This window comes from Coregonus clupeaformis, chromosome 27, assembly GCF_020615455.1.
Source record: "Coregonus clupeaformis isolate EN_2021a chromosome 27, ASM2061545v1, whole genome shotgun sequence".
In the NCBI taxonomy this organism is placed as follows: domain Eukaryota; kingdom Metazoa; phylum Chordata; class Actinopteri; order Salmoniformes; family Salmonidae; genus Coregonus; species Coregonus clupeaformis.
In genome coordinates, this window is record NC_059218.1 from 37,920,272 (window position 1) to 37,940,348 (window position 20,077).

Below are 20,077 nucleotides of genomic sequence, written 5' to 3' on the forward strand. Positions count from 1 at the left end.
TCAAGGAGAGAGGTTCAATTGTTGTGAAGAAGGCTTCAGGGCGCCTGAGAAATCCAGCAAGCGCCAGGACCGTCTCCTAAAGTTGATTCAGCTGCGGGATCGGGACACCACCAGTGCAGAGCTTGCTCAGGAATGGCAGCAGGCAGGTGTGAGTGCATCTGCATGCACAGTGAGGCAAACACTTTTGGAGGATGGCCTGGTGTCAAGAATGGCAGCAAAGAAGCCACTTCTCTCCAGGAAAAACATCAGGGACAGACTGATATTCTGCAAAAGGTACAGGGATTGTACTGCTGAAGACTGGGGTAAAGTAATTTTCTCTGATGAATCCTCTTTCCGATTGTTTGGGGCATCCGGAAAACACCTTGTCCGGAGAAGACAAGGTGAGCGCTACCATCAGTCCTGTGTCATGCCAACAGTAAAGCATCCTGAGACCATTCATGTGTGGGGTTGCTTCTCAGCCAAGGGAGTGGGCTCACTCACAATTTTGCCTAAGAACACAGCCATGAATAAAGAATGGTACCAACACATCCTCTGAGAGCAACTTCTCCCAACCATCCAAGAACAGTTTGGTGACGACCAATGCCTTTCCCAGCATGATGGAGCACCTTGCCATAAGGCAAAAGTGATAACTAAGTGGCTTGGGGAACAAAACATCGACATTTTGGGTCCATGGCCTGGAAACTCCCCAGACCTTAATCCCATTGAGAACTTGTGGTTGATCCTCAAGAGGCGGGTGGACAAACAAAAAACCCACAAATTCTGACAAACTCCAAGCATTGATTATGCAAGAATGGGCTGCCATCAGTCAGGATGTGTTCCAGAAGTTAATTGACAGCATGCCAGGGCGGATTGTAGAGGTCTTGAAAAAGAAGGGTCAACACTGCAAATATTGACTCTTTGCATAAACTTAATGTAATTGTCAATAAAAGCCTTTGACACTTATGGAATGCTTGTAATTATACTTCAGTATACCATAGTAACATCTGAGTAAAATATCTAAAAACACTGAAGCAGCAAACTTTGTGAAGACCAATACTTGTGTCATTCTCCAAACTTTTGACCACGACTGTACAGCTAGGTCACCTGTAGTGACCTACTCATACTCTCGTTGCAGCAGTAGCAGATCTGACTCCACTTCTGCTTTTCTTAATCTTTACATTGCTCTGGCGTCTTATTAGTCAACACTTGTCCTAAGGGCAATTTCAGGCAATTTCTAGGTCAATGGTTGCAAACAATTACATGTAATGCATCATAGTGATTATTCTCCCTAACCTCAGTCTAGCGAGTCATAGACTGAGCAAATTAACAATTAACCATAGGTACATACACTGAGTATACGAAACATTAAGAACACCTGCTCTTTCCATGACATAGACTGACCTGCTTGCTGTTTGGGGTTTTAGGCTGGGTTTCTGTATAGCACTTTGTGACATCTGCTGATGTAAAAAGGGCTTTGTAAACAACATTTGATTGATTGATTGATTGACCTTGGGGGTGGGGGGGAAGGGTTAGGGGGACTCAATATTAGGAAGGTGTTCCTAATGTTTGGTATACTCAGTGTATACAGATAATTATATGGAAAGAGTCATGTCATGAGACATCTATTACGTTATGAGGAAACATTTAACCCAATGCAACATATAAAACACAGTGATACTATATATTTCTGTGCCTCAGGGAATGGAAGTTTCCTCCATCCCAGGTAGGAATATAAGCCTTTTTATGTGTGTGAAGAAAAGCTCTGTGTCCATGCCTGCAGATCTGAAACTCTATAGCATTGTGTTCTGCCATCCATGTATGAGTGTGTATACATTATATCTGGTGGTCTGTCCTCACCTGTATTAGTGCTGTGTGGTGACTGGGATTGGTGGACACTGCTGATCTGGTTGCTCTGTTGGTTTCTCTGGTTCTCAGGCCATCCTAACACAGACTTTCTGTCCCCCCGCTGCTCAAGCAGCCGTCTGGTGAGCACACAAACATAAATGATTAGTCACACATAAAGTATGTACACACACACACACACACACACACACACACACACACACACACACAGACAGACAGACAGACACAGAGACCCACTTGCCTTTTTTGTATCAAATCTAACTTTTCAAAATCAAAGGCAGGTAAATTACAGTAAAGTATATGGTCTCTCACTTACCCAATCCTCTCCTTTTCAATCTCCTGTAGACGCTTGTCTCTCTCTAGAACATCAAGAACAGCATGAGCCTCTTCGTTGCTTAGAAAACCTAGATCCAATTTCAAACTACACACCGTCATCGTTCTGAAGGAGGCGCCAATCGCAAAGTAATTCCTCTAAAGTTTGGCAGGTGAGGTGATAAAGGAAATAGATGATCAGTTCCCTTTCAACTTACTATTAGACATTTAGATAACCAAACCACGGATGTTCAGACAGCCTGTGTCTTCCCATTGCATAGTACTCAGTGGAAGTGTTTCAGTCTCTCCCTCCCCTCATGCTAAAAGAACAAACATAACCCTATGCAGGTGGATCAACGTCGCTGGTCAGGTGAGAACAATCTAAAGATCAGGTTTCACCCTATCACTCCCAGCGCTCTGTTTGACTGTTGGGCAGTCGCTGATGTTATCTACAATCTGCCAGGTCCTTGGGTGTGCCGTCTAGACGTGGCGAGAAGCATAGGACATGTAATCCCTGTATTTTCCACCTGGTGTGCAGCACACATCATTCAGAACAGTGACAACATATACAGTGCTTTTGGAAAGTATTCGGACCCCTTTACTTTTTCCACATTTTGTTACGTTACAGCCTTTTCTAAAATGTATTACATTGTTTTTTCCCCCACTCATCAATCTACACACAATACCCCATAATGACAAAGCAAAAACAGGTTATACATTTTTGCAAATGTATTACAAATTAAAAACGGAAATGTCACATTTACGTAAGTATTCAAACCCTTTACTCAGTACTTTATTGAAGCACCTTTGGCAGCGATTACAGCCTAGAGTCTTCTTGGGTATGACGCTACAAGCTTGGCACACCTGTATTTAGGGAGATCCTCTCAAGCTCTGTCAGGTTGGATGGGGAGCGTTGCTGCACAGATATTTTCAGGTCTCTCCAGAGATGTTCGATCGGGTTCAAGTCCGGGCTCTGGCTGGGCCACTCAAGGACATTCAGAGACTTGTCCCAAAGCCACTCCTGCGTTGCCTTGGCTATGTGCTTAGGGTCGTTGTCCTGTTGGAAGGTGAACGTTCGTCCCAGTCTGAGGTCCTAAGTGCTCTGGAGCAGGTTTTCATCAAGGATCTCTCTGTACTTTGCTCCATTCATCTTTCCCTCGATCCTGACTAGTCTCCCAGTCCCTGCCGCTGAAAACACCCCCACAGCATGATGCTGCCACCACCATGCTTCACCGTAGGGATGGTGCCAGGTTTCCTCCAGACATGATGCTTGGCATTCAGGCCAAAGAGTTCAATCTTGGTTTCATCAGACCAGAGAATCTTGCCCCAAGCGGGCTGTCATGTGCCTTTTACTGAGGAGTGGCTTTCGTCTGGCCACTCTACCATAAAGGCCTGATTGGTGGACTGCTGCAGAGATGGTTGTCCTTCTGGAAAGTTCTCCCATCTCCACAGAGGAACTCTATAGCTCTGTCAGAGTGACCATCGGGTTCTTGGTCACCTCCCTGATTAAGGCCCGATTGCTCAGTTTGGCCGCTCGGCCAGCTCTAGGAAGAGTCTTGGTGGTTCCAAACTTCTTCCATTTAAGAATGATGGAGGCCACTGTGTTCTTGGGGAACTTCAATGCTGCAGAATTTTTTTGGTACCCTTCCCCATATCTGTGCCTCGACACAATCCTGTCTAGGAACTCTACGGACAATTCCTTCGACCTCATGGCTTGGTTTTTGCTCTGACATGCACTGTCAACTGTGGGACCTTATATAGACAGGTGTGTGCCTTTCCAAATCATGTCCAATCAATTGAATGTACCACAGGTGGACTCCAATCAAGTTGTAGAAACATCTCAAGGATGATCAATGGAAACAGGATGCACCTGAGCTCAATTTCGAGTCTAATAGCAAAGGGTCTGAATACTTATGTAAAAAGGTATTTCTGTGTTTAATTTTTAATAAATTAGCAAAAATATTTGAAAACCTCTTTTCGCTTTGTCATCATGGGGTATTGTGTGTAGATTGCTGAGTAATTGTTATTTATTTAATCCATTTTAGAATAAGGCTGTAGCGTAGTAAAATGTGTAAAAAGTCAAGGGATCTGAATACTTTCCGAAGGCAATGTACATAAAAATTGTAATTCAACCCCACCCCTTACCATTCAATGACTTGCAAAGGAATAAAACATTTAAACATATATTGACAGTAAGAAGGTTTATAGAGTTAAGAACATGTTTGTGAGCAAATGCATACAATATCACAATATTTCAAAAGGCATTGTGGTGAGTGTGAAACAACTGAATTGTCTCCAACATTATCTTCAAAACATAATATGCAACATACTGCCATCTGTGTCATAATTTTACAAAGCCATGGGAAGTCTCATTTGTATTTCAGGCACAGCCACTCAATTTGTTCTTTAGGCACAGACATTGGAAGTCTAAGACAAGATAACAATTCTATAAAATCGCACAACTTTCTAATATCCCTGTAAAGCTGTGTTACCATTGCACTTATTCAAAATCATTGATTGATTTAGTAATCAAGACTGCAAAATATCCTAATTCAGGACTGAATGTTCTGCTTCCTTGAAGCCTGTAATCCCAGTGTCAGGAGAGCCGTCTGGTCTGGTCGAGCCAGTCAGTGAACTGAGAGACCAGGGTGTACTCACTAGGGTGATGGGGGCGGCCACACCCCACCCCAAAATAAACCACGCCGACCTGCACCCACTGGCCATCCTCCTCACACATGAGAAGACCTCCAGAGTCCCCCCTTAAACAACAGGAAGACAAAGTCAGTTGACATAATTGTCACACACTCTACATGGATACTACTAACTTTAATTCAATTGCATTGTGTACTGGTGGCATGCATTGTACATCACACAAATACCCACACTTTACTATCTCGTACTGCCCTGGGACAGCATCATTTGTAAAATATTTCCTGGTTCTTTCACAGAAATGTAGTGGTCTACAGCCATTAACATGCTACAGCGTGTCCCGGTCTCTTCTGGCCAGGTTTCTCTTGAAAAATAGACTTTTATCTCAACGAGACTAACTTGGTTAAATAAAAAAAATAAAAAACTGCCCACAGAGGGATAAAACCATTGAAATCCATGTACCTGGCAGGAGTCCACTCCTGCTGTTGATTGCACACCTGTGAAGTTTACGTTTGTTTGAAGGTGCATCATGGCGACGTCAGCATCCTTGTTCCAGGGCCTGTGAGGGGAGGGCATCTACACGGTCCTGGGAGTGAAGGCCCAAAACTGCCTCCCAGTTGGAAATGTGAATATTCATCCTGCAGGATAAGAAGAAGACCGTCAATGTTGACATGGGCTGTAAAAACATGGACTAGAAAAACAATGGTAGAGCTACACTACATTACCAAAAGTATGTGGATACCTGCTCATTGAATGTCTCATTCCAAAATCATGGACATTACATTTACGTAATTTAGCAGACGCTCTTATCCAGAGCGACTTACATTATATATTTTTTTATTTTTTCATACTGGCCCCCCGTGGGAATTGAACCCACAACCCTGGCATTGCAAACGCCATGCTCTACATCCCTGCCGGCCACACCCTGGACGACGCTGGGCCAATTGTGCGCCGCCTCATGGGTATCCCGGTCGTGGCCGGCTACGACAGAGCCTGGATTCGAACCAGGATCTCTAGTGGCACAGCTAGCACTGCGATGCAGTGCCTTAGACCACTGCGCCACGCATGTTAATATGAAGTTGGTCCCCCCTATAACAGCCTCTACTCTTCTGGGAAGGCTTTCAACTAGATGTTGGAACATTGCTGCGGGGACTTGCTTCCATTCAGCCACAACAGCATTAGTGAGGTTGGGCACTGATGTTGGGCGATTAGGCCTGGCTCGCAGTCTGCGTTCCAATTCATCCCAAAGGTGTTCGATGGTGTTGAGTTCAGGGCTCTGTGTGTTCTTCCACACCGATCACGGGGACATTGTCATGCTGAAACAGGAAAGGGCCTTCCCCAAACTGTTGCCACAAAGTTGGAAGCACAGAATCGTCTAGAATGTCATTGTATGCTGTAGCGCTAAGATTTCCCTTCACTGGAACTAAGGGGCCTAGCCCGAACCATGAAAAACAGCCCCAGACCATTATTCCTCCTCCACCAAATTTTACAGTTGGCACTATGCATTCAGGCAGGTAGCGTTCTCCTGGCATCCGCCAAACCCAGATTAGTCTGGTGAAGCGTGATTCATCACTCCAGAAAGCACGTTTCCACTGCTCCAGAGTCCAATGGCGGCAAGCTTTACACCACTCCAGCCGACGCTTGGCATTGCGCATGGTGATCTTAGGCTTGTGTGAGGCTGCTCGGCCATTTCATGAAGCTCCCAACGAACAGTTCTTGTGCTGATGTTGTTTCCAGAGGCAGTTTGGAACTTTTGTATATATAGCGTATTTAGTACTCAAACAGGTCCCACATACTCCCACGTAACGGGTCCCACATACAGTGCCTTCAGAAAGTATTCACAACCATTTACTTTTTCCACATTTTGTTGTGTAACAAGGTGGGATTAAATTGATTTAATTGTAATTTTTCGACAACGGTTTACACAAAATAACCTGTAATATTAAAAAATTTGAACATTAGGGAAGAAAAACAAAATATGAAAAATAAAACACTGAGTCAATACATGTTAAAATCACCTTTGGCAGCGACTACAGCTGCGAGTCTTTCTGGGTAAGTCTCTTAAGAAATTTGCTCAACTGGATTGTACAATATTTGCACATTATCCTTTTTAAAATTCTTCAATCTCTGTCAAGTTGGTTGTTGATCATTGCTAGACAGCCATTTTCAAGTCTTGACATATATTTTCAAGATGTTTTAAGTCATCACTGTACCTACGCTACTCAGGAACATTTAATGTCATCTTGGTAAGCAACTCCAGTGTATATTTGGCCTTGTGTTTTAGGTTATTGTCCTGCCCTTCCAAAAACGTCCTATAGGAATCCTGCAGGAATTCAAACTTTTGTGAAGGAATTGTGCAGGTGTCCTGCAGGAATCCTGTAGGTTTGACAAAATCCTGCAGCAAAAGTCCCTGATGCTCCTGCAGGATTTTCATTGTTCTATCTGTGCTGAAGTGGTTCCCGCCACACTGCCACCTGACTGATTTCCTTTCACGTGCGTGATTGGTTTAGACTGTAGCTAGAGCGAGAAAGACCAGGGATGTTCGAATTTCTTCCAACGGTCAGATTTTACACTAGCTAGCTAGCTATCCCAAGACAAGTTACCTAGCTAGCTACAATCTCCAATCCTGACTCCTAAAATGACCGGAAGTTCAAGTAAGTAAATACGTTGGGTAATTAAACTGTCATATTGAATAACTAGCCACCTATCCAACTAGCTAACATTAGCTAGCTAGCTAAATTAGCCACTGTAAGTTAGCAAATAACGTTGACTAACGTTAGCCACGATTAGCTTACAGCTAACGTTAAGGTTAGCTAATGTAGCTAACGTTCGCTAGCTAGCTATCTAACATAAACAACATAACTTTATAGTAGCTAGCTTAAGTCACAAAACAGTAGCTTAGTTGGAGGCCATGGTTATCTAACGTTAGCTAACATTAGACTAAAGCTAAAGGGGTTTACAAAGCTTAGCAATAATGTTAACATTTTACATTACATTTTAGTCATTTAGCAGACACTCTTATCCAGAGCGACTTACAGTTAGTGAATACATATTTTTTTATACTGGCCCCCCGTGGGAAACGAACCCACAACCCTGGCGTTGCAAACGCCATGCTCTATCAACTGAGCTACATCCCTGCCGGCCATTCCCTCCCCTACCCTGGACCAATTGTGCGCCGCCCATGAGTCTCCCGGTCGCGGCCGGCTGGATTCGAACCAGGATCTCTAGTGGCACAGTTAGCACTGCGATGCAGTGCCTTAGACCACTGCGCCACTCAGGAGAACTCAACATAGCTGCCTAGTCGTAAGGCATATCCCTATTGACCCCATTGAAATTATTTCTCCATGTTTAACCTACAGATAAGTGGGTGCTAATAGAGTGGCAGGAGGAGCCACCCAAATGAAATATTGAACCTTGCAAAACAAATACTCATAGAGGAGTTCCACCTGGGGGAAATAGTGGATGTTGTGTAGGAGGACGAGAGTTCTCCTGCCAAAGTGATTGAAACAAGTGGTACATTTCGTTCTGTCTGTAACTTATGTGACATCAGTTCTCTCACACCTCTGTCTGGCTGGTTGTCTGTCTGGCTGATATGTCTGCCTAATTGTTGCTGTCTATCAACTCACACTTTTATAGAGCACAAAGACAAATTGATGAGGAAATTACTCAAACTAGAGGCACCAAAGAGTCAAAGGAAGGACGAGGAACCCAAAAGCAAAAGACAAACGCAGCCAAGCACCCATACACTCGCCCCAGTCTGCCAGGACCGAAACCAATCCGGCAAAGAAGACGAAAAAAGGTAGGCCCAAGAGTTTTAATTATTGTGCAGATACTTAAAGTTAGTCATTCAATTGCTCTCTCAATTTCAAGGAGCTCCTATTTTCTCACATTAAACTTTAGACTGATTAGGTTGCTGATGGGACAAAGGATCTGAGAATATCACAGAAAGAGGAAGAGGAGATTAAGACTCTTAAAAAAGTCAAAAACCAGGAACTGACAACCCTGAACATGTCTCTGCAGAGGTATGTATCGCTATAGGCATATTCAAATCAAATGTTATTTGTCACATACACGTGTTTAGCAGATGTTATAGCGGGTGTAGCGAAATGCATGTGCTTCTAGCTCTGACAGTGCAGTAATATCTAACAAGTAATATCAAACAATTTCACAACAGATACCCAATACACACAAAACTAGTAAGGAATGGAATTTAAGAATATATACCTATATGGACAAGCAATGACAGAGCGGCATGGACTAAGATACAGTAGAATATTATAGAATAGAATGCAGTATATACATATGAGATGAGTAGTGCAAGATATGTAAACATTATTAAAGTGACTAGTGTTCCATTTCTTAAAGTGGCCAGTGATTTCAATAGGCAGCAGCAGCCTCTAATGTGCTAGTGATGGCTATTTAACAGTCTGATGGCCTTGAGATAGAAGCTGTTTTTCATTCTCTCGGTCCCAGCTTTGATGCACCTGTACTGACCTTGCCTTCTGGATGATAGCGGGGTGAACAGGCAGTGGCTCGGGTGGTTGATGTCCTTGATGATCTTTTTGGCCTTCCTGTGACATCGGGTGCTGTATGTGTCTTGGAGGGCGGGTAGTTTGCCCCCGGTAATGCGTTCGGCAGACCGCACCATCCTCTGGAGAGCCCTGCGGTGGCGGGCGGTGCAGTTGCCGTACCAGGCGGTGATACAGCCCGACAGGATGCTCTCAATTGTGCATCTGTAAAAGTTTGTGAGGGTTTTAGGTGCCAAGCCGAATTTCTTCAGCCTCCTGAGGTTGAAGAGGCTCTATTGTGCCTTCTTCACTACACTGTCTGCGTGGGTGGACCATTTCAGTTTTTTCGGTGATGTGTACGTCAAGGAACTTGAAGCTTTCCACCTTCTCCACTGCGGTCCCGTTGATGTGGATAGGGGGGTGCACCCTCTGCTGTTTCCTGAAGTCCACGATCATCTCCTTTGTTTTGTTGATGTTGAGTGAGAGGTTATTTTCCTGGCACCACACTCCCAGTGCCCTCACCTCCTCCCTGTAGGCGGTCTCGTCATTGTTGGTAATCAAGCCTACTACTGTTGTGTCGTCTGCAAACTTGATGATTGAGTTGGAGGCGTGGTTGGCCACGCAGTCATGGGTGAACAGGGAGTACAGGAGGGGGCTGAGCACGCACCCTTGTGGGGCCCCAGTGTTGAGGATCAGCGAAGTGGAGACGTTGTTTCCTACCTTCACCACCTGAGGGCGGCCCGTCAGGAAGTCCAGGACCCAGTTGCACAGGGCGGGGTTCAGACCCAGGGCCTCAAGCTTAATGATGAGCTTGGAGGGTACTATGGTGTTGAATGCTGAGCTATAGTCAATGAACAGCATTCTTACAAAGGTATTCCTCTTGTCCAGATGGGATAGGGCAGTGTGCAGTGTGATGGCCACGGGGGGTATGAAAAATAAAATAAATAATGTCGCTCTGGATAAGAGCGTCTGCTAAATGACTAAAATGTAAATGGCGATCGCATCGTCTGTGGATCTAATGGGGCGGTAAGCAAATTAAAGTGGGTCTAGGGTGACAGGTAAGATATTATATGATCCTTGACTAGTCTCTCAAAGCACTTCATGATGACAGAGGTGAGTGCTACAGGGCGATAGTCATTTAGTTCAGTTACCTTTGCTTTATTGGGTACAGGAACAGTGGTGGGAACAGCAGACTGGGAAAGGGAGAGATTGAATATGTACACACCAGCCAGCTGGTCTGCGCATGCTCTGAGGACGCGGCTAGGAATGCTGTCTGGGCCTGCAGCCTTGCGGGGGTTAACATGCTTAAATGTTAATCACGTCGGCCACGGAGAAGGAGAGGCCACAGTCCTTGGTAGTGGGCCTCGTCAGTGGCACTGTGTTATCCTCAAAGGGGGCGAAGAAGTTGTTTAGCTTGTCTGGAAGCGAGACGTCGGTGTCGGCGACGTGGCTGGTTTTCCTTTTGTAGTCCGTGATTGTCTGTAGACCCTGCCACATACGTCTTGTGTCTGAGCCGTTGAATTGTGACTCCACTTTGTCTCTATACTGATGTTTTGCCAGTTTAATTGCCTTGCGGAGTGAGTAGCTACACTGTTTGTATTCTGCCATATTCCCAGTCACCTCAGATTTGCGTGAATGCTGCCATCTATCCACAGTTTCTGGTTAGGGTAGGTTTTAATAGTCACAGTGGGCACAACATCACCTATACACTTCCTGATAAACTCAGTCACCGTTTCAGTGTATTCATCTAAAAAAATTTCGGAAGCTACCCGGAACATATCCCAGTCCGCGTGATCAAAACAATCTTGAAGTGTGGATTCCGATTGGTCAGACCAGCGTTGAATAGTCCTTAGCACGGGTATTTCCTGTTTGAGTTTCTGCCTATAGGAAGGGAGGAGCAAAATGGAGTCGTGGTCAGATTTGCCGAAAGGAGGGCGGGGGAGGGCCTTATAAATTTGAATAACAACAGTCGATATGTTGATAGAACTTCGGCAGCCTAGTCCTCAAATTTGCTTTGTTAAAATCCCCGGCTACAATAAATGCAGCCTCAGGATATGTGGTTTCCAGTTTGCATAAAGTCCAGTGAAGTTCTTTGAGGGCCGTCGTGGTATCGGCTTGAGGGTAGATATACACGGCCGTGACTATAACCGAAGAAAATTATCTTGGGAGATAATACGGTCGGCATTTGATTGTGAGATATTCTAGGTCGAGTGAACAAAAGGACTTGAGTTCCTGTATGTTACTACAATTACACCATGAGTCGTTAATCATGAAACACACACTTCTGCCCTTCTGCTTCCCGGAGAGATATTTATTCCTGTCAGCGCGATGAACTGAGAACCCATCTGGCTGGACCGATTTCGACAGAATATCCCAAGAGAGCCATGTTTCTGTGAAACAAAGTATGTTACAGGCCTTGATGTCTCTCTGGAAAGAAATCCTTGCCCGGAGTTCATCAACCTTGTTAACCAGAGACTGAACATTAGCGAGTAGTATACTTGGAAGCGGTGGGTGGTGTGCGCGCCTCCTAAGTCGAACCAGCAGGCCGCTCCGAGTGCCTCTCCTCCGCCGGCGATGTTTTGGGTCAGCCGCTGGAATCAGTTCAGTTGCCCTGGGGAGAGCAAACAAAGGATCTGCTTCGGGAAAGTCGTATTCCTGGTCGTAATGCTGGTGAGTTACCGCCGCTCTGATATCCAATAGTTTTCCCCGGCTGTATGTAATGATACAAAACACTTTCTGAGCTAATAATGTAAAAAATAATACATAAGAAAACAAAATACTACAAAGTTTCCTAAGAGTTAGTCGCGAGGCTGCCATCTCCGTCGGCACCAGTCTTATTTGTATTGTTATTAAGGAATCACCTGAATGTCTCTCTCTTCTGTCTCTCACTCTTTTCTAATTATTTAATTGAAAACAGGTTTATTTGTTTCTGTTTTTCAATCTCATGAATAGCCTTGCTTCTAAAACTTGAAGCTGTGCCACAGCCTCCAGCCTCTCGAGTCACTGCCCAACTACCAGCCCCTCAGGTCACTGCCCAACCACCAGCCCCAAAGGTTAAGTGCTTAGCCATTCAAAAAGTGTATTTGTCATCTTTTAACGTTGGATGGTGCTAAGATATTAGTGTATGATTATGCTAGCATTTATACAGCTAGGACCATCGGCAGAGGGGATTAACCCTTTGGGCATAAGTAATGCCACACTGCAGGCCTGCGGTAGAGGTGGCACCTCTAGCACAGCCATGGTTAAAGACCTGGCTGTGGCTGTGTTTGGGAGGGAGGAGATTGCAACCCATGGATTATCTGGAAAAATTGGAAATGCCCCCTTTTATTCAGTTTTAGTACAACCCCTCTGCTTCGCTTCCTACTTTTCCCGGGGGGGGGTCAGCTTTTTTACTTTTTCATCTGGAACGGAGCCTGTGAAACAAACCTGATCCCTCCTGGCATCGGTCGGACAGTGCGCTGTCTTAGTGGGAAGTACTGGTAGCCCACTTTAGCTAAGGACGTGAGGGTTTATGTTTCCTCCTGCTCAGTGTGCGCCCAGTGGAAGGCACCTAGACACCTGCCCAGACGGAAATTACAACCCCTACCCGTCCTACCGCTGCACACTGACACCTGACAAATACACATAAGCTGTTCATGTGATGTCGCCATTACTCTCACTCTTGTTACAAAATATGCTTTCACCATATTTATTCAATCTAATTTTTTTCTTCTTCTAGGAATCATCTTTTATGCAGTGCTAGTGAAATGGACAATCAAACATGTCAGCTGTTGCTTCATTGGATAATAAAATGTCCATGCAATCTTATATCTTGTGCAATCTGTACATTATTTTTAAAGAATGTGGAATGTCCTACATTACATTCTCTGAAGGACGAGGAAGGGATCCAGCCGGACTCTTACCTACAGGATATCCTACAGGATTTTGGGGCCATTTTGATGTAGGACAGTTCCTACAGGTAGTCCTTCAGGAAACAATCCTGCAGGATTTATTTGAGGACTACCTGCATGATTCCTACAGGAAAGTGGCCCCGAAAATCATGTGGGATATCCTGCTTTCCTCTAGTATTTCGCCTGTGCTTAGCTCTATTCTGTTTATTTTTATCATAAGTTCCCATACTCCCACTAACTGGTCCCACACACTCCCACATAACTGGTCCCACACACTCCCACATAACTGGTCCCACACACTCCCACATAACTGGTCCCACACACTCCCACATAACTGGTCCCACACACTCCCACATAACTGCTCCCACACACTGCCACATAACTGCTCCCACACACTGCCCCATAACTGGTCCCACACACTCCCACATAACTGGTCCCACACACTCCCACATAACTGGTCCCACACACTGCCACATAACTGGTCCCACACACTCCCACATAACTGGTCCCACACACTCCCACATAACTGGTCCCACACACTCCCACATAACTGGTCCCACACACTCCCACATAACTGGTCTCACACACTCCCACATAACTGGTCCCACACACTCCCACATAACTGGTCCCACACACTCCCACATAGCTGGTACCACACACTGCCACATAACTGGTCCCACATACTCCCACATAACTGGTCCCACACACTCCCACATAACTGGTCCCACACACTCCCACATAACTAGTCCCACACACTCCCACATAACTGGTCTCACACAGTCCCACATAACTGGTCCCACACACTGCCACATAACTGGTCCCACACACTCCCACTAACTGGTCCCACACACTCCCACTAACTGGTCCCACACACTCCTACTAACTGGTCCCACACACTCCCACTAACTGGTCCCACACACTCCCACATAACTGGTCCCACACACTCCCACATAACTGGTCCCACACACTGCCACATAACTGGTCCCACACACTCCCACTAACTGGTCCCACACACTCCCACTAACTGGTCCCACACACTCCCACTAACTGGTCCCACACACTCCCACTAACTGGTCCCACACACTCCCACTAACTGGTCCCACACACTCCCACATAACTGGTCCCACACACTCCCACATAACTGGTCCCACACACTGCCACATAACTGGTCCCACATACTCCCACATAACTAGTCCTGTAACGATCCCGGCAGTCTGAGTCGGGTCCTGTCTGTGGACTAGTTTTTCTGCTCGGGATCTCCAGTTTCCCGAGGGTTCTGGAACGCTCCGGGGAGCTCTCTTGATTTCCGCACCTGCATCCCATCAGCAATCTGCACACCTGGTCCTGATCATCACCCTTCTTAGGCTCTGGCCTAACATCCATTCCCTGCCGGATCGTTAGCCATGAACAGTAGGTTTACCAGAGTATCAGTCTTAGAGCTTCTAGCGTTAGTTTTGTTGTATGCACCTTGTTGGTTTGTTGTTTACTTACCTCCGTTTTGTTCCATCTGCAGTCACTCGTCCGGAACCTTCATCCAACCTCTGCCTGGTGGTGGCGGCTGCGCGAGCCATGATTGGATCAACCACTGCACCCCCAACAACTAATCAACGCCGCCCTCTCTCTGTTCCCTGGATTATTCAGCATCACTCTTGAATTTGTAAATAAACACTCACCCTTCGTTTCAACTTACCTTGTCCTGGTCTGCTTCTGGGTTCTGGCTTTGTAACTCGTGACAGAACGATCCGGCCAGTTATGAACCCAGCGGACCTGGACTCTGTTTCATGCCATTACCCATCAGGAGAAGATGTTGGGCCATCATAGCATGGAGCTACAGGAGATCGCGCGTTGGCAGTTCGGAACCTTTCTACCGGTCTGACGGAGGTCCAGAACCAGCGCAAGTTTCCGGTGGAGGATCCACTACCGGTTTCACCCATCTCGCCTGCCGCGTCTGGAGCGTGTCCTTCCGTGAGCCCAAGGTTCCGACGCTGGATAAATATGAGGGAGCTGGGAAGATGCCGTTCTTTCCTTATGCAGTGTGGGTTAGTGTTCGATCTACAGCCCTACTCTTATGCCACAGACAAGGCTAGGATAGCCTTTGTGATTGAGTTGCTGCGTGGTCGAGCGCTGGAGTGGGCTTCAGCCGTTTGGGAACGACAAGACCCCTGCATGGCTTCATACCAGGGGTTCACGGCCGAGATGAGGAAGCTCTTCGACCATTCCGTCCGAGGGAGGGACGCAGCTAGGCGCCTGTTTTCGCTTCACCAAGGAACTCGCGCGTGGCCGACTTCGTGATCGAGTTCAAGACGTTGGCTGTGGAGAGTGGGTGGAATGAGAGTCTCTGCAGCGGCCTTTTACCAGGGTCTGTCGGAGCAGCTCAAGGATGAGTTGATCTCCTATCCGGAGCCTAGTGACCTGGACAGCTTGGTAGCCTTGTCTATTCGGGTGGATAATCGAGTCCGAGAGCGAAGGAGGGAGAAGCAATGGGGTCCGTCCAATCGATCAGCTTCTCAGTTCCCAGTCGGGTCGGGTGGTGGACCAGAACACGTCGATCATTCTCCACCACAAAGGGTTAGTGGAGAGGTCCTCTCTCCCGTTTCTGAACCCATGCAAGTGGGGCGGCACGGGTTAACCAAGGAGGAGCGTCAACATAGACGTAAGACCAACTGCTGCCTCTACTGTGGTAGCTCGGGACATTAAGACATCTCCACTGGTTCCCGGCGGTCGCCGAACTGCCCGGCTCGCTAAAGTTGGGAGGACTTTTAGCGAGCCAGTTTCAACCTCTCAGTACCTCTGTCAGACCCCGTTTCCCGGCTACCCTTGTGAACAGGAATCAGAGCTTAGCGATTAACGCTTTTATCGATTCAGGTGCCGATGGAAGCTTTCTTGATGCCGAGTTGGTGGAACAGCTGGGGCTTTCCAAGGAGCAATTGCCGGAAGCCATTGAAGCGACCACTCTGAACGGCAGTAGTCTGGCACGTATCACGATGAGGACTGAACCGGTTAAGATGCTGTTGTCGGGGAATCATTCGGAGATGATTTCATTCTTCATTCTGCCGTCTTCCCATGTTCCTCTGGTCCTTGGATACCCCTGGCTGAAGGAACACAATCCCACGTTCGATTGGGTGACGGGCAAGGTAACGAGTTGGAGCCTTGATTGTCATGCTAACTGTCTCAAGACTGCCTGTCCCCATTCGGTTCCCAGTCAGGTGATTGAGGCTAAACCCCCCAGATTTGTCCCTGGTTCCCGAGACATATCACGATTTGGGGGAAGTGTTCAGTAAGCAGAAGGCTCTGTCACTCCCTCCCCACCGACCATATGATTGTGCCATCAACCTGTTCCCTGGAGCTGTCTACCCCAAGGGAAGGTTATACAGTATCTCCCGCCCTGAACGTGAGGCCTTGGAGACCTACATCAAGGAGTCCCTAGCTGCTGGTCTCGTTCGTCCCTCGTCATCACCCCCTGGGGATCAGGATTCTTCTTTGTGGGTAAGAAGGATGGCTCTCTTCGACCGTGTATTGATTATCGGGGTTGAATGACATCACGGTCAAGAACAGTATCCCCTGCCCTTGATGAGTTCTGCCTTCGACTCCTTACAGGGTGCTACGGTGTTCACCAAGCTAGACCTACGCAATGCGTATCCTAGTCCGGATCAGAGAGGGACGAGTGGTTGTCGGGGTTTCAATACACCGATGGGTCACTTCGAGTATCAGGTGATGCCGTTTGGACTGACCAATGCTCCAGCGGTATTCCAGAGTATGGTGAACAGCGTCCTGAGAGATATGATCGGTCTCTTTGTGTTTGTTTACCTGGATGACATTCTGATCTTCTCGAAGGAACCTTCCGACCACGTCCAGCATGTCCGGCAGGTTCTGCAGCGATTGTTGGAGAATCGCCTGTTCGTGAAGGCCGAGAAGTGCGAGTTTCACGCCCACACGACATCCTTTCTCGGGTACATCATCTCCAGGGAGAGATTAGGATGGACCAGGAGAAGGTTAGAGCGGTTCTGGAATGGGCCCAGCCCGGTCGAGATTGCAGCTCCAGAGATTTTTGGGGTTTGCGAATTTCTACCGCAGATTCATCCGGGATTACAGCCGTGTGGCCGCTCCGTTAACTGCCTTGACTTCCAGTATCAGGAGCTTCAAGTGGAATCCGGAGGCGGATCGCGCGTTTCTGGATTTGAAGAGGCGATTCACCAACGCACCGATTCTCTCTCAACCGGACACGGCCCGTCAGTTCGTCGTTGAAGTGGACGCGTCTGATGTGGGAGTTGGCGCCATCCTGTCGCAGCGATGCTCCACGGACAGTAAACTCCATCCCTGCGCCTACTACTCTCGTCGCCTTTCGCCTGCGGAGAGGAATTACGATGTGGGTAACCGGGAGCTTCTCGCGGTGAAACTTGCCCTTGGAGGAGTGGCGCCACTGGTTGGAGGGCGGAGCAACCGTTTATTGTCTGGACTGACCACAAGAATCTTGCTTACGTGCAATCAGCTAGAGCGTCTCAACTCCCCGTCCAGGCCAGGTGGTCGTTGTTTTTGGGACGATTCAATTTTTCCCTGACGTTCCGACCTGGATCTAAAAGCGGCAAGGCGGGCGCCTTGTCTCGGATGTTCTCCAAGACGGAGGAGAGTGGGTCCAAGACCGAGACTATTCTCCCCCGGAACTGCGTCGTGGGGAGCTGTTAGGTGGAAGATTGAGGAGGAGGTGATGGCGCTCTTCGGACGCAGCCCGGTCCCGGTAGCGGTCCACCCGGTCGGTTGTTTGTGCCTGAGTCGGTTCGTCCCTGCGGTCCTCAAATGGTCCCACGCCAGCAAGATGGCTTGTCACCCTGGCGTGGCTCGGACGATGGCGTTTCTTCGCAGACGTTTTTGGTGGCCTGCCATGGCCGAGGATACTCGGGGGTTATGTTGCTGCCTGTCCAGTGTGTGCGCAGAATAAGAGTACCAATCGGCCCAGCTCTGGACTACTTCACCCCCTTCCTATTCCCCGGCGACCATGGTCGCATCTCCGGCCCTGGACTTTGTCACTGGGTTTGCCCGCTTCTGAGGGGAACACGGTCGTTCTGACTATCGTGGACAGATTCAGCAAGTTCGCCCACTTTGTGCCAATTGCCAAGCTTCCCTCTGCCTCGGAGGCGTCCGAGATCCTGGTTAGGGAGGTTTTTCAGGGTCCACGGGTTGCCCAGTGATATCGTTTCCGACCGTGGCCCTCAGTTTGCCTCTGCTGTCTGGAAGTCCTTCTGTTTGGCCATTGGAGCTACAGTCAGTCTCACATCTGGGTTTCACCCCCAATCTAATGGTCAGGCGGAGAGAGCCAACCAGAAGATGGAATCCACGCTACGCTGCCTGGCCTCTTCCAACCCCACCTCCTGGGTCTCTCAGTTGCCTTGGGTTGAGTATGCCCACAATACTCTCCCTACATCTGCCACTGGGATGTCTCCCTTCCAGTGCCTGTATGGCTACCAACCTCCCTTGTTCCCTTCTCAGGAGAAGGAGCTCTCAGTGCCTTCTGTTCAGGCCCATATTCGTCGTTGCCACCGGACCTGGCATCGGGCCAGAAAGGCACTCCTTAGAGTTTCGGACCGGTATCAGCTCCAGGCGAATCGTCGCCGGATCCCCGCTCCCACCTACACCATCGGAGATAGGGTCTGGTTGGCCACACGGGATCTTCCTTTACGGACTGAGTCTAGGAAGTTGTTACCAAGTTCATTGGTCCGTTTGTGGTGGAGAAGGTGATCAATCCGGTGGCAGTTCGACTCAAACTCCCGAGGACGCTCAGAGTCCATCCCACCTTTCATGTCTCCTGCCTCAAGCCTGTTTTCCTCAGTCCTCTGTTGCCTCCTCCGCCTCCTCCTCCTCCTCCTCGGATGATCGGAGGTGGTCCTGCCACACGGGGTGCGACGCATCATGGATTCCAGACGGCGGGGCCGGGGTTTCCAGTATCTCGTGGACTGGGAGGGGTATGGTCCTGAAGAGAGGAGTTGGATTCGCGGCGACAGATCCTAGATGCTGACCTCATCCGTGACTTCTACCGCCTCCATCCTGGCGCTCCGGGAGTCCGCCCGGTGGCGTTGGTCGGAGGGGGTACTGTAACGATCCCGGCAGTCTGAGTCGGGTCCTGTCTGTGGACTAGTTTTTCTGCTCGGGATCTCCAGTTTCCCGAGGGTTCTGGAACGCTCCGGGGAGCTCTCTTGATTTCCGCACCTGCATCCCATCAGCAATCTGCACACCTGGTCCTGATCATCACCCCTTCTTAGGCTCTGGCCTAACATCCATTCCCTGCCGGATCGTTAGCCATGAACAGTAGGTTTACCAGAGTATCAGTCTTAGAGCTTCTAGCGTTAGTTTTGTTGTTTTGCACCTTGTTGGTTTGTTGTTTACTTACCTCCGTTTTGTTCCATCTGCAGTCACTCGTCCGGAACCTTCATCCAACCTCTGCCTGGTGGTCGGCGGCTGCCGAGCCATGATTGGATCAACCACTGCACCCCCAACAACTAATCAACGCCGCCCGCTCTGTTCCCTGGATTATTCAGCATCACTCTTGAATTTGTAAATAAACACTCACCTTCGTTTCAACTTACCTTGTCCTGGTCTGCTTCTGGGTTCTGGCTTTGTAACTCGTGACAAGTCCCACATACTCCCACATAACTGGTCCCACATACCTCCATATAACTGGTCCCACATACTCCCACATAACTGGTCCCACATACTCCCACATAACTGGTCCCACACACTCCCACTAACTGGTCCCACACACTCCCACATAACTGGTCCCACACACTCCCACATAACTGGTCCCACACACTCCCACATAGCTGGTACCACACACTGCCACATAACTGGTCCCACATACTCCCACATAACTGGTCCCACACACTC

The 20,077-nt window shown here is 48.0% G+C and overlaps 1 protein-coding gene across 1 annotated transcript in view; it reads right to left on the minus strand.

The window, feature by feature from the left end:
* LOC121541327 overlaps nt 1-20,077 on the minus strand; it is a 50,098-nt gene that overhangs the window by 14,211 nt on the left and 15,810 nt on the right. The window contains 5 exon segments of the mRNA XM_045207942.1: nt 1,837-1,961; nt 2,159-2,201; nt 4,813-4,913; nt 5,034-5,058; nt 5,347-5,441. Coding sequence (XP_045063877.1) covers nt 1,837-1,961; nt 2,159-2,201; nt 4,813-4,913; nt 5,034-5,058; nt 5,347-5,441 — 389 coding nt within the window.